Source organism: Corvus kubaryi, unplaced genomic scaffold (assembly GCF_017639235.1).
Source record: "Corvus kubaryi isolate FWS band 111438036 unplaced genomic scaffold, C.kubaryi_AGA036_p1.0 133, whole genome shotgun sequence".
NCBI lineage: Eukaryota > Metazoa > Chordata > Aves > Passeriformes > Corvidae > Corvus > Corvus kubaryi.
The window spans coordinates 18,098,333-18,122,061 of NW_024580667.1; the positions used below are offsets into that span (position 1 = coordinate 18,098,333).

General features: G+C 37.0%; 1 protein-coding gene across 8 annotated transcripts in view; it reads right to left on the reverse strand.

The window, feature by feature from the left end:
* Positions 1-23,729, reverse strand: part of STS (steroid sulfatase) — a 114,318-nt gene that overhangs the window by 52,151 nt on the left and 38,438 nt on the right. For all 8 annotated transcript variants that reach the window (XM_042038169.1, XM_042038216.1, XM_042038180.1 and 5 more), the window contains one exon: positions 15,695-15,831. In XM_042038169.1, the coding sequence (XP_041894103.1) occupies positions 15,695-15,831 (137 nt within the window). The remainder of the gene's footprint in view (positions 1-15,694; positions 15,832-23,729) is intronic.

The window sequence follows — 23,729 nt, forward strand, 5'->3', positions numbered from 1 at the left end:
GATCCAAATGCATAATGACAACATTTTGCCAGATTAAAGTATGAAGAATTATGAAGAATTTAAAGCAGGGCAAATAATTTAACCCCCCATTTTAATCCTCTGCACTTTTCTGAAAACTTCAAAGTATTTGCCAATTGTTTATTTCATTTTTATAACTTTTATTAAGAAAAATTCAAACTGTGGTAAAACTGTCTGACATTAGAGTATAAGCATTTATTGTCTTTCAGCAGCCAAATTTTTTAATCTTTGCTGAATTTGGAAGCAGGTTTTAAACACTTGTTATAAATTACATACCATAAGGTTAACAGGAGTTTTATCAAGATTGAGTTATTATTCCTCATGAAATACCAATAAATTTAATTTCCTGGTTTTCTGATTTTAATCATGCAAATCTAATCTAACATGAAAGTAGATGTGCATTAACTCACCCCCAATACACAAGACACCTTTTTTTTCTCCTTGACATGACAATCACCATGCAGACTTGTTAATTCACCTACTTCTCTAATTGCTTTTGGAAAACTCAGCAGTTTTTGTGACTAAGTGCTACTAGACACTCAAAGCCTACTGTGAAATCACCATCTCCAAAACATGTTACCTGTTAATGAATCTCTATACAGACACTGTTACTACCAGTAAGAAGGCAAAACTGACTGTGAAAATTGTCACAAGGGACTTTTCCACTAATGATGTAGACTCCACTCTGTCTCCTCTAGATGACATTCAGAATTTAGGAAAAGAAAAAATACAAACAAACACATTGAGAGGCACAAATTATGATTTGGTGCTTTTTTCCCCCGGTATACATATGTGTGTTAAATATGACAAATATATGCTGACTTAAATTCCAGAGGATCCTTTCTGAAGGGAAGGCAAATAATTTTACAGGCCATTCTCATTGATGATAGATTAGTAGCTCAATGATAGATTGATGATAGATTAGTAACTCACTATCTTACGAAATTGCACTTTGATTCCTTAATTCATCTAAGTGCTCTTGAAAAAATATTCTCAGCCTATTCAGAAAGAGTTTTGTTGAAGTTTCAGAGTAGTATTCAGTAGCACAACAGATGCCTACGAGGGAAAAAAAGAAAATCTGCCTTTTTCTGGTCTGAGGCCTGGAAAGAGAAATATGTCATTCTTGTTTTAAATTGGTTTGGAAATACTTGAGGACTCCTCTTAGGCCAAGATGTATTTGATGCCCCTAAGACATGGTGGAGTCATGAGATCAGAGAGGGCCATCAGATCATTAGGCTCATTTCTTTCCCTGTTCTCTAATTTGGACTCATATAATAACAAAATAATAAAATGAGTACGTTAAATATGAAATTACTAATTAATCTGAGTTCACAAAGGTTTAACACTATGAATGCTATGTGTCATTTTGTTTGTTACGAGAAGTTACAAAAATTGACCAATACATTTTTCCTGTGTGAAGGCAAGGCAGAATTCTGAAAGGGTTCCACCTTGCATATAATGATCACAGTGAGATGTGGTTTTTAGGATAAATCTGAAGGCTAAATGTAAGATGAGGAAGGTTCATTCACACAGAAACACCAGAGATCAGCTGAAATATTTATGTAGATACACGGAACAAATTAGTCTAACTGTAATTAGACACTATTTGGGAAAGATACGAGTTATTGCAAAGGTAAACTCTCCAAAGAACAGATGGCAAATAACCACTTGAAAGCCCCAACCAGCACATTTCTTGTGGGAATAGCACTGTTCCTATGGATACACAGGAAGGTAGAGGGTTAGTTCCTCCCTATTAATGTATGATTTTAGAAACTAATAATTTCTGAACCTATAAAATCAAATGTAAGAAGTTGTATATAAACAGATGTCTTTGAACAGGAAATGTTTGGAAGCTTCACATTTTACATGAATAGCTCTGTAACACACTGGTGTTTCAGTATCACATGCAGAGAGATGTAAGTACAATGCAGCAAATAGATTTCTGCTCTAGAAGGCACTGGAAAAGTATGGAATATACACAGGAACTGACTCTATTGTTATCAAGATTCAACACGTAAATATGGTAACAGTAGGATAGAACGTTTGCATACATTTCCTGGTAACGTATTTAATATACCAGCGCCTCCTATTTAAAACAATTATCTTCTACTCTTTTACTATGAATTGCTAAAGTTAGTTTATAACAAGGGAAGTAATTAAATGTCTCATCAAAAATCAGTTTACATTCTGAGAGGTAAATGTGATATTATTGTCTAGTATTTTTTTGCCAAGAAAGTCCTCAAAGCTCTCATTAACTAGGCCGTCTATTTTTTATGAGCAGCACCTGGGGGTTATTGCACAAGTCGATTGGCAAACTGCAGCAGAATCACACAAAGTTGGACTGAGAAATTTGGGATATGGAGCTTGACTACCTCAGCTCTAAATAGGCAAGAATATTTAGGAAATGTCCTGTAGAAAGGTTTCAGGCTTTTTTTTTTAAGGACAACTGCCAATTTTATGCCGTATTAAAAACATGCTGGTAAAAAAGCCATCATAGCAGCACTTTGCTCAGAATACCCTGCTAAGATGTTCAAACCTTGTTCTGTAGGATGTGCTGGTTACATCATGTCTCACTCTCTCCTGACGTTGGTTTGGAAGGGGCCTTCAAAAATCATCTAGTCCAACTTCCCTGCCATAGGAAGGGACATCTGCCACTAGATCATATCACTCAGAATCTGTCTTTGAACACTTCCAGTGATGGCAGCTTTCGCAACTTCTCTGGGCATCCTGTTCCAGTGTCTGACCATCCTCATTGTCTAATATTTCTTCCCAACATCCAATCTAAATCTACCGTTTTGTTGTTTAAAAATTTTGTCCCTTATCCTGTCTCTACAAGTACTGATATCAAGTCTTTCTCCAGTCTTTATTATAATTTTTTCTCCTTTATATACTGAAAGGCTGCAATAAGGTCTCCCTAGAGCCTTCTCTTCTCCAGGGTCTCTCTGAGCCCAGCTCTCTCAGTCTGTCTCCATAGGAGAGGTGCTCCAGCCCTCTGATCATCTTCACAGACATCCTCTGGGCCAGCCCTGAGAGGCCCACATCTTTCCTGTGCTGAGGACCCCAGAGCTGCATGCAGCACTCCAGGTGGGATCTACCAAGTGCAGAGTAGTGGGACAATTCACCACCTTCCCCCTGCTGGCCATGCTGCTTTAGATGCAGACTGGGATATGGTTGACTTTCTGGGCTTCAAATTCACACTGTTGGCTCATGTCCAGTTTTTCATTTGTCAGACTGAAAGGATAACTTATATATCTTTGAATTATAACCAAATAAAAAAATTATTCATTTATTACTTGCTTAATGTATGCTCTGTGATTTTGTGATGACAAAATCAACTGAACTCTGGATTAGAAACACTTTGCTACTTTTACACAGCAATATACTATACATTGAAATACTATATATTGGCTATACTTTTCACGTTACCACAACTAGTACCTTCCCTGACTTTACTAGAAATAATGAGGAACCCCGAGCTATTAATTTCTTTCAAACATCTGGCATTAAGTTATCTTTGGATTTGCTGGAAGACCAAAGTTCATACTGCTTTTCTGGGCTAGGCCATTCCTTTCTTTAAGATTAAAGTGCAGTTACATTTGCATTTTTCCTTGTTTCCTTCTTTGCTTTTAAATGCCAGTCTGAATTCAGAAATGAAAGTAAACTTGATTTCTAACCCACAGCTATCTCAACCACTGAGATACAGGAGCCTAAAGAGCCAAAATCTTTTATCCTCGTAACAGTGAAATGGCAACAGTACCATAAAACCATGTAAACTGAAGGACCTAAGTTAATCACACTTAATTGTAGACAAAGTAAGTGTGACGTTATAGATGAATACATCCAGTCGTTTGCTAAAAGGCCACTTGCTTAAAAAGGAAGATTTTTCTCTTCTTCTCCTCTTTCTCCTTCTTTCTATTTTCTCTGGAAGCTGGTTAGGAAAAAGGAGATAAGGGAGAGAGGGATGCTCTGCCTCCCCTCTTGTGATATCATAAGGCTGCAAGATCCACTGAAGTTGTGGAATATAACTTCATGCTGTCTAAGGCAAGAATTTGATTAACCTGGAGTCTTTTTTCGCTCATCCCAAGTAAGCAACTCCGCCCTTAGGGGTCAGGTGTTCATTTGGATACTGAGCTTACTACTGTAACTTAAAATCAGTTCGGTGTTCTCATGGTTACTGCAATGTGCTCTTCATGAGGAAATGTTATAAAGAAAGTTTCATTGGTAGGGAGAGAGAATGATTTAAAAATAGAAATGTGTATACAAAATCAAAAAAAAGAAAAAACAGAAAGAAAGCATTGAAACTAGTAAAAAATACCCTGAACACACTGTGAAACACACAATCCCTGCCCTGCAAACATCAGTATTAAAAAAGAATGGTAAGAAAGAAAAATAAGGATTCAGTATCAGTTTTCCTCAAACAACATCCTAAATTAAAATATAAATTCCTTTTTTTACAACCAACTGGTGAGGGAAAAAGCTGCAGAGCAAAATTACCACTTTACCAGCCTGCCTTTCACTAATCACTGCATCATTACTCTACTGCTTTCCCTAACCCTAAAAAATTCATTATTTATCTCATTATTATATTTCATTATTATACAGAAAGAAAAAAAAAAGCTTTCTTTAATGCAATATAAACAACATTTTTCTAGAAAATTAATGATCTTTAGTAGTATTACCACTCTGCCTATTACATAGTGTGGTTGTTTTAGCAGTCAAATGTACCATTGAAAAATTACCAGCCAGAGTCAATAAAAGGGCAGTTCTATCAACCTCATCAATAAGAGCTTATTACCACCTGGAATTTGAACCTTGTGATTCAGCAGTGTGAAATCTCTGCATGGAAATTCACTAATAGGAACGAGTCTGTTGATGAGCAATACAGAATCAATATTGCCATAAGCTTTATTGTATGATTGCTGCTTTCACTCAGAATTAGGTCACCTTTTATTTAAGCGGTACAGCCTCAAAAAAATTAATATACATTTCAAAAGAAGCATGAAAAAGTTTCATGTCTCTCTCCAAAAAACATCATGGATTATTTTAAAAGAATCTCTAGTATTCTCAGTATCAACACTGAAACTGAAATGCACATGATCGGTTTTAGAGTTTTTTCTACAGCTAACTGATATGCACCCAGCTATGAAAAATGGTAAAAGGATGGAAGACATTCCCTGAGTCATCACAGAAACTGTTCATATCATTATAGTTTATATGTTGGCAAAGATATTTAATTATCCTTTAAAAATACCACTTAATCCCTAGGACCAGAAGAAAACCTGAGTTCCTGAGTCCAGGTGCACATTCTAACCTCCAACATGGATCAAGACCATGAAAAAAGAATTACTTATCTTTCCCCCTTCATAAATCCCATGCCAGCTGAAAAAGTCCTAATGCTTTACTATAGATCCAGATCTGGATTAGTGGGTGACTAGCAAGAAAGTTATATCTCAATAGGTAAAACTGAACATCATCTCTGTGTCTCAGTTTTTCTTCTGGGAAACAGATTAATGAGATTCCCCTATCTTACAAAGGCTTTGTGAAAATGCTTATTTGCAAATCTGTTATACACTGTAGCAAAGTACTGACAGAGAAAAGATGAGAAATGTCAAAGAATCTGTCTTCAAAACAGAACTTCAATAGTATGTGTTAAATAAAACATGAGAATTCATATTGAACAATGAGGAATACACCTAGTGTTGAGAAGCTGCTCATTAAGAAGGCATTCAGTGACAAGGAGATAGGATTCCAGTGGGAAAAGAAGTGGCATGTAAACATATGCTAAAAAACTGTACCATAAGACACAAACATAGGGAGATTGATTTCTTTCTATCTTTGAGTACTTGATTTCACAGTCTTACAATGTTCACTTGTGCCTTCTGCATGTTGGTATGCATTTATGGGCTGTATCAGCTATGTTAGGGTATTGGGTAATCCACTACAAAACTATCTGAAGGTACAAGGAAGAGGCGTGGATGAGAAGTTTTAAACACCCAGATTAAAAGTCCTTGACATTGTCAGTTTCTCTGTTCCTTAGTTTCATGTTTAGGCTTCTTTCATAGACATGCAACAACTACTGGCAACATCCTTCTCCTATTAGCACAGTCACATTCTTTGTAAAACCATGATTACAAGCTCTATAAATACCTACACAGAGATGTTTTCAGTGTCCAACTATTGAAGAAAAAGGATGGCAAAAGTCATGTTTCTAACTCAGGGCTGAAGGTTAAAGGTTGACAACAGTAACACTTTCACCAAAGCGAATAAAGTCTATCATCCTGATCCCTTGTTCTGGATAACTGACTTACTAAATTCCTGTGGAGTTTTTCTAGGACAGTGCAAATGTAATTTTTCTTGAAAGCTTCATGGTATCTGTGCTAAAAAGGTTGCTATGCAGAGGCACTCGACGTGCAAAACCTTTACCTTCTTCCTTAAAATTGTTTTTCCAGTCTGTATTTTGGAGATTATCTACTATCTATTTGAATAAAGTTAGCCCCATTCTGTTTCCTCATTGCAACCTTCATCTGAGTATTCATAGAAATCACTGTGTTCCTGTAGGTCAGTTTTGGCTTAAATCTCTGCTGTGTTCTTTATCCCACTGATAATGGTTTTCCTTACCCACCTTAAGCAAGGAGCAAAATCCAACCATACCATTTATATGTAAAATTAAACCTCAGAGGGAAAGGTTAAACAAAAGGTTGATAGCACATTTCATTACAGAACTTCCTATCCTCCTTGCTTGGATTCATCCTCATTGCTTGGAGTCATCAGGATTTTCTTATTTCTAGTTTATCTAAAGCAAGCTTTGAGCTTTCTCTTCCTAATGGAAATTAGCTTGTCTAAGGGTAATGCTAATTTTTTTTTTCACCAATTACAGCATTTTGATCTAACACAATGTTATTTTACTGGTTTTGTATTAGAGCAAATTTTAAGAGCTTCATAATTTACAGAAAGCCTTTACATTTTTGAACATTACATGATTATGTTTTTGTAAAAAAAAAAATGCACAATGCACTACCACATCTTGTCCTGAAAATTTAACTTCTGCAATATCAGATGCAAATGAAACCTCTTCAGAAGCTGGCACCAAATTTTGAACCACACAGCACTACTAGCACAAACTGCATTACACTGAATTTTTCCACCATGGAGTACTAAGGCATTATTTGAACATGACTGATTAAGAAGTGCTACAGAAATGGCTGCTTAAGGTGTGCCTTGTAATCTTGTAAATAATGTTCTGGGAAGGAGCTTTGCTGTATACAAAGATGTGATATAGAAAGAGGAAACTGTACTTAAGGAGGATTAGGTAGATCAGGAGGCTTATCAGTGGAAATGGGAGTCTTTCATCACCTAGTCACTTCTTAAATTTGGTCCCATGCAGTAGTGACTGAAAGTCATTGCTGCTTAGTGACATATGAAATGGGTTTGGGTTTTAGAACAGATTGCAACTGGAAAGCATCCATATCATAAAAGGCAGAACCACAAATGTCTTTAATCTGCACCCATATTGACAATTTTCCCAGATGTGACCTAATGAGTGAATGTGCTTCAAGAGCTTAACTACTGTCTTAGCTGAAGAAAAAGTCTTAATGCTAGGATAAGAGCAGAATGGCAAGATGGAGTGGGAAAATTTTATCCTAGTCACAGAGTACCTGTATTGGCTGAATACCTTCTTCCTCAGAGGTGCTGGCTGAACATCTTTTATGATAATAAAACCAGCCTACATTAAACCTTATAGATTTGAGATGTATACCAGTATACATTCAGAAAAGCAAGGTCAAGGAATGCACCATCAGCATCAGGCATCCATTTTCAGATTTTTAGTTTTATCTTTAAGTTTTCAGGCTCAGCCAACATTATGTCACATTCATAGTAGCTGGATAAGATCAGTTCTTATCTGCTGCTTCTGATCATGTAACATCATTCTCCTTTGCTTATCTTTTAAATCGATGTTGCACTGTTACAAATGACTGCATGAGGTGAAAAGCCATGATAAATTAGACTTATCTCAGTGTACAGGATTTTTTCTTGAGAAAAAAAAAAATTAAGGATAGGTCACTCATTTTTTTGTCAAAGCAATATTAATTTATTCCTTTTTTCCCACTCATATTATAAATAATGATTATTTTGATTTTTAGTATAATTCAGAATTCTCAGAAGATTCATGGTACATTTTTAGGTTGTTCCTTATAGAATAGGGTTTTACATAGAGGTTCGAAGTATACAAAAGATGTGATAATTCAAAATAACAACCACTAACAATTATATGTAAAAGAAGAAATATTTATTTCTGATGAAATTTAATAATACTATGCTGTTTACCAGAAGGACTATTGTCATAGGTTAGCAAGCATAGTCCCGGAAGGGACGTCCTTGCTAAGGGGTGCTTACAGTTTCCTCTGGGAACTGATAGAACCTATCAGCTGGCCAGTTTGAATATGGACAATTCTCTAAGCCACTTAAAGTTGTGATCACCTCTGTGATCCACATTTAAGAATAGGCAAACTCCCCCTCCAGGCTCTCTCTCGTTTCTGGCGCTGGGACAAGTGGCTGCAGGCCCCGTGTGGGGGCCAGCGGGCCCGGCCAGGCCCTGCCTGGGCCAGGCCGGGCCGGGCCACGGCCATCCTGGAGCCATGGACCTGTTCCAGCCGTGGAACCCCCCCCCACTGCCTTGCCGTGGGCAGCCGGAGCGGCTCGGCTCTCCCCCCTCTCCACTGCGATAAGAAACATTCAACATTCCAGCTGCAAAGCTGCAAGGCCGAGGTGAGAGTAACCCTTTTATTGCTGTGAAGAGCTGAAAACCTGAGGGAAGAGAGAGAGGAGATGCTTAAAGCTGAAATTCTGTTGTGAAGCTATGATATATCAGAGTATCCCGTTGTCATTTCATGAAGATCTGGGGGGTGGAGTGTTCAACTTGTAAGCAAAAGCACCTGCGCTGAGATAGGCAGATGCTGACGCAGCTGTAATTGCATGAGAAGTTTGGACAGGGAGAGATGAACCAGATGAGGACTTTTGCTCCAAACGGGAAAGGAGAAAACCTCAGTCCGTAGAGATGCTCCCAGAGATAGTCCTAAAGATGAAGATGATGAAGACCCTTTGCTCCCAGGGAAGGAGAAGGGCCTCTGTTTTTGTTTCTGAACAGCTCAACCTTAAAATTGTACCCCAAAAAACTTCAAGAGTGGACCCTCGAAAGCAGTTGCGGGAAAAGCTGCAAGTCGGGGGAAAGGACTCACGCAGGCAGAGAGACTCCTTTTCCTAAATGGACTGAACAATATTTGGAAGTGGGCAGCTGTCTCGTTGTGATAATGTTTTCATAGCATGAGCAAGAAGAGACTTCTCTTTCTAAATGGACTGAACAAGGTTATTATGGAAGTGGTAAACAGACTGAACATCTCAAGGGTTGTCTTTTTACATTGTCAGTGGGAGAAGGGAGGAAGGTGGGGGGAGGAGGAGAGTTCTGAAGGTGGCATAATTTTTTTTTTCTTCTTTTAGGTCTGTTAATAAACTTCTTTATATTCTTTCAAGTTTGGTGCCTGTTTTGCATTTCTCTTAATTTTTATCTCACAGCAGATAAACATGAGTAATGAGTATTTTGAACCAAACCACTACACTAAATTGGTGTTTCTGCCCGGTTACAAACCGAACCCGCGACAACTATAGTTACTGTTCAGGATTGGAAAGAACATTAAAAAACTCCACAAAACCCCCAAAAAACCCCAAACACCCAAACTGTACGAATGTAAGTTCAGGCCAGAATAGATTGAAATCAATATTAAAATTAAATTTTAATTACTTTGTAATTAAAAATAATAAGTCAGCTTTAAGAGCTTAAAGGCTTGTAAGTTTAAAACAATTACTTTAAAAAGAGAAAAACATTACTTCTTTTTCTCTTTGCTTTGTGAATGCATTAGACTGTGTTACTTCCATCAGAGAAAGAATTCCTATGAGTCTTTTGGACATAGTTCAGTTTCAGTCTCCTAAATATATTACATTTTCCAAAGTAATATTTGGTTTTTTTCTGAAAGCATTCTTTCTATCTATTAATGAAGTGGTGGTACATCTATTACCAAAACAGAGAAAGATGCCACAGGGGTCATTAAGAATAGTTTATATTAAATTGGAATGGTTTTCACTTAGACCATTGATTCACATCATTCCAGAGTAGGAGAAAGATTAAAAGTAGAGGATGTGATCAAGTTCACATATTTAGCATATTAACTATTTAAACAGGCACAAATTCATCAGATAAAAGGTATGTAAGAATTTAGTTTTCATCATCTCACAATTGGGTGATATAGAGATTAGGAGCCACAGCTTAATCCTGCACATATTATTGATATAATCTCTTTTACAACACTAGGAAATCTCATTAGGGAATAAATAAATTAGATGTTTTTCACTAAAGTCTAGAGTTGGCTTGGTGGAGCTTCTGCCCTTCTCTTCCCCTTTGAAAGTGCTATGTGAAGATACATATTTATAGCCAATTCTTAATCATGATAACAGAGGAATCAAAGAAAAACAGTGTGAAAAGTGGTCTTTCAGTTAGTCCTCCTGGACTGTACCCCAGCTGGCCTTCCTCAGTGAAGTATACTTTACACCTGCCCTGCTGCATTTTAGAATAGGCCACATATTGCCCCAGAGAGTCATGTTGCAGAGTATTGCAAATGCTTCAGTAAGTCATAAATGTTCCTCATGTAAGGTTCAATTTCTTCAGATATCTAAGGTTTAATTACAGTTACTTCTAGTTAGAAAAAAAAGTTATGGGTTGTTATTTCCTTATGAGGAAAATCCATTTAAGATGTCATTAGCATCCTCAAAATTTGTCAATCACTATAGTAATACAGAATCACAAAATGGTTTGGGTTAGAAGGGACCTTCAAAGATCATCTAGTCCAACATCCCTGCCACATTGTTCAGAGCCCTGTACAACCTGACCCTGAACACTGCCAGTGATGGGGCATCCACAGCTTCTCTGTGCAACCCCCCAGTGTCTCATTGACCTCATCACAAACAATTACTTTCGAATAGCTAACCTAAACCTGCCCTCTTCCAGTTTAAAACCCTTGCCCCTTGTCTCGTCAATATAGGCAATGGCAACAAGTCCCTCGCCACCTTTTTTATAGCCCCTCTTTATACACTGAAAGGCACCAATAACATCTCCCTGAAGCCTTTCCTTCCCCAGGCTAAACAATCTCAGCTCCCCAAGCTAAAGAACCTCAGCTCTTTCAGCCTTTCTTCAGAGGAGAATGTTTCCAGACCTCTGACCATTTCTGTGGCTCTCCTCCGGACCTGGATGCATTACTCCAGGTGGGGTCACACTAGAGAAGTGGAGGAGAGTGTCATGACAGTATCTTGCTTCTGTTTGCTTCAGAGTTCCTTTGTTCTTCTACATTGACTTTTAAAGGTTGTATTTGATTTTGTTTCAAATATGATTTGACTTTGTTGAACAGCTTTTTTTGTTTTCTCCAGCATCTCACAGAATAACTGATGTTGGAAGGGACCTCTGGAGGTTACCTTGCCCAAGCCTGCTGCTTAAACAGGGCTACTTGGAGCCCTGGACCATCTCCAGACTCCACCACCTCTATGGCAACCTGTGTTAGTGTGTGATCATCCTCAGAGTAGAAAAGTTTGCCCTGATGTTCAGAGGAAACCTCGCATATTTCAGTTTTTGCCCATTTCTTCTTGCCACTGGGCACCAATGCAAAGATCCTGCGTCCATCCTCTTTGCACCCTCCCTTCAGGTATTTATATAGGTTAAGAGGATACTCTCTTTGCCAGGCTGAATAGGGCTTCAGTCACAGCTCTCCCAGCTTTTTCTCTTAAAAAATGCTCTAGTCTCTCTTGTAACCCTTTGCTGGACATTGTTCAGTAGCTCTCTATCCCTCTGGTACTGGGAACATATTGAACTATACCCTTCCTATAAATTTCTATAAAACCTTCTAAGATATTTCAAATAAACATTACATGTAAGATTCTTTGGGATTCCTTTCCTTTCCTTTCCTTTCCTTTCCTTTCCTTTCCTTTCCTTTCCTAACATTGGATGACTGCAATATTTTCTTGTAATATTAACTTGATCCTAAGGTCAAAAGATCATGGTAGAGAGGCAGTTATGTTTTTTCATCTTTCAGGGTATTCATATAATAAAGATATCCAGACAAGGCCCCCACTTTACAGTTACCTAGCCTGTGCCAGACTAAAATTTCTGAGACTTTTTTACATCTAAACCTTTCAGTTGTGATTATCCTACAAAGGAAGAAGACCTGATATGTAGTTCTGCTACTGCTAACAGAACAATAAACAGCCATTTGTAAAAGTGGTGTTGGATTAGTGTGTCTTCACACAGCTTGTATGCAAGTCTACAGGGGGCTCCAAAACTCTTTGCAGTGCTCTGTTTGGATTAAATTAGTGTAATGCAATTTACATCAAAAACAATTTCTGAACATATCCATTTTTCTTCCTATACTCAATCAGGAATGAAGGAATGAAAAAAGGGAATAGAGGAAGGAAGAAAAGGATGATAGTGCATTCATCGATTCATTCATCATTTCTTTTTCCATTTTTAGACTGTAAGATTATTTCATCTGCTCTTATATGAACTATAATTAACAGCATTAATAAGGTGCTTAACCTACATTGAAAGAAAAATTAATGTTATTAGCCAGAGAATAATTCTCTAAGGCATGTCACATGCAGTGACATTATAACTGTGAATGCTTTCAACATTGAATTCTGTTATACACACACATCAGTTTGCAAAAGCAATAGACATACATGGTCCCAAACCTTATCAAGAGGCTATGTATTTTGGATTTTTGACATGGATTGCAATAATACTCTTCAGTATTGGTTTAACAAGTCGCAAACATGAAATATTCAAAGAAGTATTTTATTCATGTGTCTTTTGGGCTTTTCTCCTCCTAGCATGATTGGTATTGATTCTCAATAAATAAACAAATGAAAATGGAATTGTTTCACATTTATAATTCTGAGTCTTGAATGGACTTTTCCATCTTAAGAGAAAAACTTTTGCTTTCTCTCTTGAAAATGGCACTTAAAATCTTTCTGATTCCATCTGATCTCTCAAATGAGGAAAAATATTTCAGTTGCATTTCATTCTTCAATCTTTACATCTTTTTCATCACTGCTACCTGGCAGTCCTAACTTCTACTTGCAACTTCTACTCTTTTCTACTCTTTTTTTTTAAGCCATCCACAAAGGTCTTCCACAAAATGTTTCAGTCAGCACAAAACACACTGTAAATTTCTTTCAGAACTGAGTTAAAGCTGGTGTATTTTTCCTACCAAAGGTCAAAGATTTCTGATGTTGTTCTATAATGTAATTTTCTATGCACTCATTTTTTCTTCATATGCTGTGTTGTCTTTTCTTGGAAAGTCTTGCAGCATATTGTTATATTTGTGCTATTTTGTTCTTATTGCTTTTGCAAGTTACACTCATCTATGCATAAATAGTAATTTCTGTCAAGTGAATGATAAAACCTCCATTTCTGAAAATCTTACATCTTTTTCATCTTTTCTAGACCATTTTTTTTTTTAACTTTTCTACTGTAACATCTTCAGAGGCATTTGCAAGAACATACTGGTTACTGACATCAGCAGTACAGTGAATCAATCTACTTTCTCTGACATAGCTGATGCATTAAGACTGGAATTTTCAGTGGAGGTTAATGGAAATAAGTACTCCCTTCAACTGAAAAAAAGAGAAAAGCTATATTATTCCTTGAGATTAATTTGGAAATAACAGCCGTAACTTTTTTTCATCAGGCTAATAGTGGAGGAAAAAGTAGCACAGAAACTAAACACATCTTCTACCTCCTGGAGCAAATATGCCATCTCTCATCAGTGAGATCTTACAAGACATAAGCAAAACTGAGTAACCAGATCCCAACTGAAAAATAATTTGTTACTTTTTTACTAGTAAATGACAGTTGTGAATCTGTTTCCGGATTAAGCTAGCCCTACTGTCCTTGATGCTCCTGTAATGAACAGGAAAGGACAATACACGAGGAATGTTGTGTATCTCCTCTAAGTTTGTGCTAAATTCCTATATTATCACAATTAAATTTGTATCACTGATTTATTCCAGCTTTTAAAATACCATGCTTCTGTCCTACAGTTTGGTTTATTTGACACATCTCCTAAGAGCCTGTGGTCATTCTAGAAAAGAGCAGTGGTTTTCAATCTGTTACCATCTCTGCATCACTAAATAGCCTGAAACAGCAACATGTCAGGTACCCTGCTTTCCAACTTGCTGTTTAAGCCCTAGAGGCACTCTCTGGGGCAGCAAGGAAACAGAAAAATGTAATGGCAACAGCAAATAACCAATTAGGCTGGAATAAGCTAAATATTGCACAGCAGAAAAAAAGGAACAGTAAAATCAAACACAGACAGTAAAACCAGCTAATAGTCAGTAGATTGCTACAATGTGGATGCAAACAGAAATGATAACACACACATTCTTTTATCTAGTGCAAGTACTCAAATGCTGGTGGCCACTGATAGAAGTAAGGATTGCGGGTTGACAGAACTGGAATAAAACCTGCTCTCTTTACAAAACCTGATGTACAAAAGAATATTGTTCTGTTACCTCCTACACTGAAAACCCTTCCTAAGCACATCACAGTTTCCCATAAAGGTTTTCCCCATTCCTGCAAATACTGCAATAAGTACATTACAAATCACTAAGTATGCTGTGCTGCCTTTTGCCCACTGTTTCTGCAACTAGACTTCTTGATACAAAATATTCAAAGAAATACATGTCTAACTGTACATGCTAGCATAATTTATGTATGCACCAAAGTTAAATATCTGTTTATAGCAACTTAGTCAGAAAGTTTTCTTCAAGAAAGCTAATTTTTACTGACTTGTATTGGGAAGAGAATAACTTGGGGTATACAGGAAGGAGGACGGTAAAGTCATCTTTACCTATTATAATACTGCTTTTATCAATATGATTGTTTACAAATATGAACTTGTTACTTGTTTTCACAGGTGATTATCCCTGGAATCAAAGAAACACTTTAATACATCTAGAGATACAGGAAGCCTGTTGAAAGATGTAGGGACCAATTGCATTCCAACCTCAAAGAGAATGGAAGGCGCTGACAGGCAAATTCATTGGTTTTGAATATTTTTCATAAATAGAAGTGGACCTCACCTTAGTGATTTCAGCAATTCAGAGAACTCACTGAAATAATTAGAAAATTAGTTTTGCCAACAGTGCATATTATGTCACTTCATTTGAAAATATTTTGATACTGATATCATATGGTAACTTTTTGAATTAATATGTTGTTTTATAAGGATAGTTTGAACAGGCCAGATGCACCCAGAAGCTCAGAGGGTTGGATTTAACTACCAACTTCAAAAGTCCACAGGTAAATGTCCACACCTCTGCTAAGTCCATGCTGTATAGACCACCTTCACAGTCAAAGAAGGGAATGGGCTTTTGTAGGACACAATAGATTTGGCAATAAAGTAGGTATTGCAAAAGCTCAGATTATTGTGCTTTCTAAATGACTGTTTCTTTCCCCTAAGTATAAAGGACAAGTATGACAGATAGACTGTAGACACAAATTGCTGGTCTGAATTTGGTGAACATGAGCACAAGCCATCATGAATTCCCTCCACTGCTATTAGAAGCAAATGTAACATACCTACACTCCAGTCCATTTCCTCCACTGCATCACCATATAAACCATGCTTGCTCTTTCCTTTGAAATTTTCTGAAGCATATAAAGCAGTATGGACATGAAGATAAGACAGGACAAGAAGAAATGGTGCATCAGTGTTCCTGGAAAACAAAACAAACCAAACCCACAAATCCTTAGCATATTCTATAATAAAATTTCTACAAATAAATCTTTCTACAGTAGAGTTAAAAAAAAAAAAAGGTTCCCTGTCCCCCCATAAACAAACAAACACCAAAAAAAAAGGTGAAAAGGAATAGTGTAATTGATTACAGGGTAATTCTGAACAATCATACGCACAGTATAAATGCCATTCTTTTACTGAAATGAAAGCAAAAAGAAGTGACAAAATCTAGATAATTATTATTTGCTATATATATTGAAAGAAGACTTGTTTAAAGGCAGGAATCTAGCAGTTTCTGAATACAAACACCCCTCTTCATTTTACAAGTATATATTTAAAAATCTGAATACAACTGCTCTTCAAAAACATACCCTCAGAACTAAATATCTACATGAAACACAACGTCCTTCCTCACAAAGTCCCGTGGAAGCTGATCAACTGCACTATTATGAAGACCTGGGTCTTTATGCTGGACTAAGGGTATATGACCAAATCTCTGCTCTTTTAAAGCTCTGTGTGTGTATGCATGTGACTGTACATAACCTCAAAGTATATACTGATTTAAAATTTTTCTTCTCAAGGTAATGAACAGTTTCCATTGTCTTCTATTTCCTAAACAGATACAGAAGAAAGAGTGCAATAAGTAGACTCTCAGTAAATTTTGCTGTTCATGTGATCTGTCAACACAGTATTTATGATCAGTTCCAGCAGGCTGTGAAAGCACAGCTCAAACAAGTACTTCTCCTTATGCATTATTTATAGTACTTTATTTAAAATTGTGCCGTACTAGCCAAATTTACTGCTATATGCTCTAACAGCATTTGCAGTGCATTATGCATATTGTAAATATCAGCTGAACCACAAAAGCACTACCCAAAAAACTTGTCTGGATCTCACCTTAAAGCACACAGCTAATTATAGACTATTTTTAGTTTTATTTATCATATTTTCCCTCAGCAAACTGTGGTGGATAATACCTGTGATTCATGTCAACATCAAAGGGAGACTATATATTTCCTCAAGCAGTTGATCCATCCACACTTTAAAGAGGGGAGGCACAATACAGGCAAGCTCATAAAAAACATTTCTTTAAAATTAACAAAAAAATTCTAACCTTTAGAACTTGAAAACAAAGTCTTTTAGTAAAAGAGATTCATCTGATATCGATACTCTCCTCTCAAAGAAAAATAATTACATTTAATCTAGTATATTTATGATCCATTTTTCCTCCCTCCGTGGTTGGATCTGTTTTTGCTCAAGTTGCATGGTTAAAGTTTTTTTCTCCTGGCATCTACAGTAGTACATAAATACAAAATAGGAAATTTTTATCCATATTACTCACTTGATGAGTGTGTTTCTGGTGGGGAATTTTTCTTCACAAAAAATTTCTTTTTTTTTTTAAGAAACCCAGAATAAATACAACTTTCTTCATGTGGAAAACGGGTAAAAAATATTTTAATTCTCTTACAAATATTTATGCATTTATCCTGTATTACTTTACTAATAAAAAATACTGATCCAAAAAAATTTAAGACAATGTTTTTCATAAAAAACCACTTCCCACAAAGTTGTTTGTTTCTATTTGAAAAGTCATACATGTGAGAACTTTTCACAGTTTTAGGAACAAATAATAGGAGATTCCTGAGTCAATTAAAAAGGCTGCAAATACCACCAATTGAAGTAAAAAAAAAGATATATACTTAGAAGTTACATATTTAATATATATATAAATGTAATACTGACCTTTCATTAGAGAACTTTACTGCAAGGCAGATGATTTTTGGTTTAAACTTACAATTTTTTAATGCCTGGGATTATCTGTTGTATCTGTTGACTTTTTCCTTAAACACAGTTCACTGAGTTGAGATTAATATACAAGTTCTAGATAAAACACCATGTCTTGGGGTGACTTTATGATGTGTATCCCCTATCGTCTGCTGTATGTCCAGACATGAATCCTTTGCCTCTCTGTGCCTTTAAAGCTAGCTAAGGGAGAGCAGGGAGAGCCAGTGGAATTCGTTTGGCGCTGTGTTCAAAACACAGATAAGCTCACTGGCTTCTCCTGCCCAGCACCTCCACTTCTGCAGCAGGGAAGAGAGTTTCATTCCTTTTGCTTTTTAGCTTGTTTCTTGTTCATTAGCTAAAGTATGGAGCCCTGGGACTTTGGCTTCTTCTTCTTCTCTTCTGGAACTGTTCAGAACACCAGAACATCAGAACTTCCCTGGGAGGCCCTTCCACCGAGGCCTGGAGGGACCCACACCAAACCCCAGCTCCGGAGAGGAGAAAGCCACACCCACAAAAGACTGAAATCTACCCAGGTTCTCTCCATAGTGAGAGGTTTCATTATTTAGCATTATCCTTTTTTTCCCGTGCCTGCATGCACTTTTGCTTGTTAAATAAATAGGGTTTTTTTCACTTTCCCCTGAGGAAAATTCTTTCTGAACTTGGATGGTGGAGGGGTGGCTGTAACCTGCCTTCTATCAGAGGATGTTCATTTCATCTCAAACCAGGACACACCACAATAAATTATTTTATACTTTCAATACTGCAAGCAAAAGCTAGTTTTCATGCAAACTACCTTGTTCTAATGCCATAGAGATACTGCATTCTCATAACTGCCTACCTGTTTTGCTAAAAGTGAGTATCAATAGTCTCCACTACAAATGCTATTTTCAAGACGTAATGACTCAAGTTTTTTGTAGTTTGTTTTGTTTGTTGTTTGTTGAGCTCACACAAAGATCTAACTTTCATGAAGAGTCATCAAATCAATGATTGATATGGAAGGGCACTACATCATTCTCTTTTTTCCAACTAAAATTGACAGATTTTGATTGACAGCTTGCTGTCAGGTATAGAAGTGTCTCACCTATTAATATCCTTTAAAAGATCAGAGACAGCTATTTATCTCCTGCCAAAACTCTATGAGGAGAATCATAACTGAATACCTTTACTCTGACCTTGAAGATGGAATGACAATACCAGCTAGTAGGCAGGAGAGAAATTTGACAGTAACAGCTTAACTCCTAAACCACTTCAATAAACAGCTCTTTCAAAAATGTATTCCCACTATCTTTTACACAGCCCAAACACAGAGAATCTCCGTTTCAAAAGATTTGAGATCTTTTATCCTCACATGAGTCACACAGCTTTTTTCAATTTATCAAGTAGCTAGAGAGATTACATACATCTGACATAAGATATTCTTCAGGGTGTTTTTAATGGATCTTGAAAACATCTTAAAACATCATGCTTGTGACTCCTCTGCATTGCAAAGTACCGGGTTCGTCTTTTTTATTGTGAGGTGTCTTTATACTACTTAAGGATTCAGCTCAGGCTTGAGCTGTAAAACACAGCTTTAAAGTGAGAGAGCAATTAAAACTAATCTGACTGTGCTTCAAACACAAGTCTTTTAACTTTTTTCCTGCAAATCTGCTCCAAATGCTCGATGCTTTGAAAACTCCTTGGGCAGTTGTTTGCTTTTCTGTGGACCGATGTGGTGCAGCTGACACATTGCAGGGAAGAGACACCACCCAGAGGCACCCGGACAAGCTCGAGAGTTTGGCCCATGAGAATTTAATGAAGTCCAACAAGTCCAAGTGCAAAGGCCTGCACCTGAGTCATGTCAATCCCAAGCACAAATGCAGGCTGGATGAAGAATGGATTGAGAGCAGACCTGAGAAGGACTTGGGGTGTCGGTTGACAAGAAGCTCTACATTAGCTGGCAAAATATGTGCTTGCAGCCCATAAAGCCAACTGTATCCCGAGCTTCACCAAAACCAGCATGACCAGCAGGTAATCCTTGAACACTTCCAGGGATGGGGCATCCACAACTGTTCTACCTGTCCCAGTGCTTCATTACCCTCTGAGTGAAGAATTTCTTCATAATACCTAGTCTAAACCTGCCCCCTTTCAGTTTAAAACTATCACCTGTCACTATCTATCCTTACAAAAAGTCCCTCCTTTTATAAGCCCCCTTAAGGTACTGTAAGGCTGCAGTGAGGTCTCTCTTGAGCCTCCTCCATGCTGAACAACCTCAGTATTTTCAGCCTGTCCTCTCAGGAAAGGAGTTTCATCCCACTCATCACCTCCGTGACCCTCCTCAGGATCCACTCTAAGAGGTCCACATCTTTCTTGTGCTGAGCACGCACACCTAGAAACAGTACTCTAGATGAAGCAACAGTGTGTCAACACAAGCAGATGGAAACATAGCATTTCCTTTCCTGTGATTTTCCTTTTACTAAAAAAGTTCTTATTCAGTTTCCCCCCAAGTGGGTAAATTCATTAGTGCTTTTCCCCCATGGATGCCAGATTAGATCACCAGTAAGACAGTGCTCTTTGTGCTAGGACTGGCTGAACGCATGTCATTAAACCTTCTTGTTCCTCCAGGAGGAAAAGCCAACTTTTGGCTTACTTGTATCAAAGCAGGACTTTGTTCTACATGCTGGATTTTGTTTTGTTTCAACTGCTAACCATGCTAAAATTCTTGTTAGTCTGAATGAATCCACGAATTAATGTTTCTGCCCTGCTCTTAAAAAAACACACCTTCAAACACAGGTGTTGTATTTTCAATTTTTTTCAATATCAGAAAGAGAACTCCAGACCACCTGGGAGTAACTTATCAGAACCAGGTGTTGAAAATGCAACAGAGAGAGGCGGGAAAATGCAAATATATAGAAAATCTGATTCTTTCTAGTAGATATTAAAAGTAAGATTTGTTACTACTATATCTGCATTTTTGAAATAATTCTTCCATGCCAATATACAAGACACTTCTGCCTCTCCAATTTCATGCCTTCATTGCTTCTTTTAAATGCTTAAGGTAAACAACTCACATGTTTCTATTTCCTTTCTATATAACCTTTTTTCTCCCCCTCCTAAAGAACATTTTTGTAAGCATGGAGAAAAAAAGGAAATTTCTCATCTAGTACAAATTATACTCATTACTGAACCCTCTCATCCTTGAAACTTTGGAGTCCAGTATACAGTTCTACTTCTGTTTTAGAAGTGTACCACTGTCAATTCAGTCTGCCACTCATTGGAGAACTAGTGAGGTCCCTAATCATTCTCAAATGATCTAAAGATTTAGTAAAGCCCTGCATGAACTCACACCTTTTTCCTATTTTCTTGTTCAAAAGGCACAATCAGAGGTCTGAGAGAAAAGGCATGAAGATCCAAGTTACTACACTTTTTAATATATGTGCATATATACATTATATATATACAGAGATACGCAAACTTTTCTCTATAATTTTTATTTTGCTGTAAGCTATAAGGAACATTCTTGTAGGATTCATAAAAACAGTTGATTTCAGAACTCTAACTCCAGTACAACATGACAACTGCTAGATCTTAAGACTTAGTGATATACGGAAAAACTCTAAATCACAGTCTCCTAGAGTAGATAACAAAAAAATTTGAATAGGTGTTGCAACAGTGTTTCAAGGACTAAAATAGAATAGATAAAGAGAAAATTTACAATTTATTAACTGTCATCATAAAATTTTGAAAATTATGCTTATGTAATCTATTACTGGTAAAACTAGGCAAGAAAATTCTTCAAATTCACCTTCACCACAGCTTTTAAATATAATCATGTTTGTATTTAAATACTGTTTTCCAGAAAGTAGATTTCATTAGACGTTGTGAAAATTTTATTAATTGTGATCAGCTATAGAAATTTGTCAGAGAGGTATTCTGTATCATGGAGTGGTACTTTTGTGTTGTTAATTTCTGATACCTTAGAAACCGGACTCTGGCATTTTGCAAAATTGGATTTTCTGTGCAGCTGGTCATTGAAGGGCATGCTGAAGATGTATGAGTGACAACCACATTGAATTTAACATGAAATAATTAGCATCCATTTGACTTTCAAATACACTGTAATACCAAAAGAGCATTAGAATTAACATACACAGAGCTGACCTGCCCACTCACAATTAGGGTAAGCAACTAAATTACTACCTGTTTTCACACACCAGATCTGACATTTGCAATTGCATACATTCTTCTGTGCCATTTTTGGGCAGTGAATTTTGTATTTGGTCTTTTTCAGTCTCTCGAGGAACAAACAAAAATTGTAATATGCATGCACTGGACAAAGGAAGATAAAATACAATACCACCTCTCCAAAAAACAGACCAAAGTAGCTATACACTGTGAAGAAATTACAAGACTTTAAAAATACGAATTCTAATAGTTATATAGAATCACAATCCAAGTCTGCCATCCAGCAGTCCGAGGTAGTAGTTCTAAAGACCCCTCTCCTTATTTTGCTACAAATCAGAAACTCTTACCATTTCGTCATCCTTGTGCCCAAAGAGCTTCCAGCCATCACAACACCCACCACTCTTTCTCTGTTCACAGAGAGCGGGTTCAGCAGGGCCCCTCACCAGTTGGGTTCACTCACCAGCTGTGTCAGGAAGTTATCTCCCATACACTCCAAGAAGCACTTACACAGTTTCCTGTCCACTGTACTGCATTTCCAGCTCTGGTAAGCTGAAGTCCCCCTCATGAATAAAGGCCAGGAATTGTGAGACTTCTCCCAGATGCTTATAGAATATTTGGTCTTCCTCTTCATCCTGTCTGGGTGGTCCATAACATATTCCCACCTTGGTGTCTACCTTGTTGGCCTATCCCCTGATTCTTACCCACAAACACTCAAATCTATCACTACCATCATTAAGCTCTGGATAATCAAAACACTCCTTAATACAAAGGTCTACCCCACCACCTCTCCTTCTTTGCCTATTCCTTCTGAAGAATTTGATGTTTATACATGGTAAGAAGTCACAAAACTGAAAATTACTGAGAAACAGCTAGAAAAGAGAATATCTGGAAGTCCATCACCTGAACTCTGAAGAACTTATAGAGGTAATATAGGTGATAGGTATATTAAACTTACATAGATAAAACACTGGAAAATTTATATATATATATTAATATACATTGTATATAAATATAGCATAAAAAAAGCTTTACAGGAAATACCAGTGCTGTTGAGGGTTGGCGCTTCATCATATATTTATTGTAAAAATATTTAACCAACTAAAACACACATGATATCTGATGATTTTTAGTTTGATGATAAAATGTGTATTCAGAACCAGTTAATGTGAAATCTTGAATTCTTCAAATTCAGGATTGTTTGCACTCTGGTATAATTGTGTACAAGGATTACCAGTGTACATGAGTTAGCTTGCTACTTAACGTGTCATCTAAAGAAAAGTAGACTGTATGACAAATTGAATGTTCAAACGTGGCTAAAGGGCTGAAAGACCTGGAATGACAAGAATGCTGTCAAGCACTGACTTCCAAAAACCTTATGACCCCTCACTTTTGCAACCTGGTTGCCTCTCAGTGGCTGTTCACCTACAAATGGCCAAAGTCAATAGATTAGTCATAAAAGCAATGGTCTACTGGTGCTCTGGAGTTTATAGGTATGAACTCTATCATTTCAGAACTAGTGTGTCAAAGCAAATATTGATTTTGTTGCTCACACTAATACATGAGATAGATCAATTCAGTGAATATTAATCTAATTACTCATAGCCCCAGGAGTAAGGTTTATGGTCATATACTTGGCATGTGGGTTCATTAAAGGACACAGTTAAGATTGCTCAAATGTCCTAATTGCTTCTCAATACCTTAACATGTTTGGGTATTCTCTAATATAACATTGCTTATGAAGAGTCTGGGTTATAATTCTCACTGTAATTGCAGCACTCCTGTAACAAAGTTTATTGTAAAACACAAATATGTGCTATTAACCTGGAATTCAATTTAACATTACTGTTGTCTGAAAACTACACTGACATTTGGGGCCAAGTGCCTAAATGATATGAAGCCACTTACCTCCAGCTGGGTCAAAAAAGCTATGCT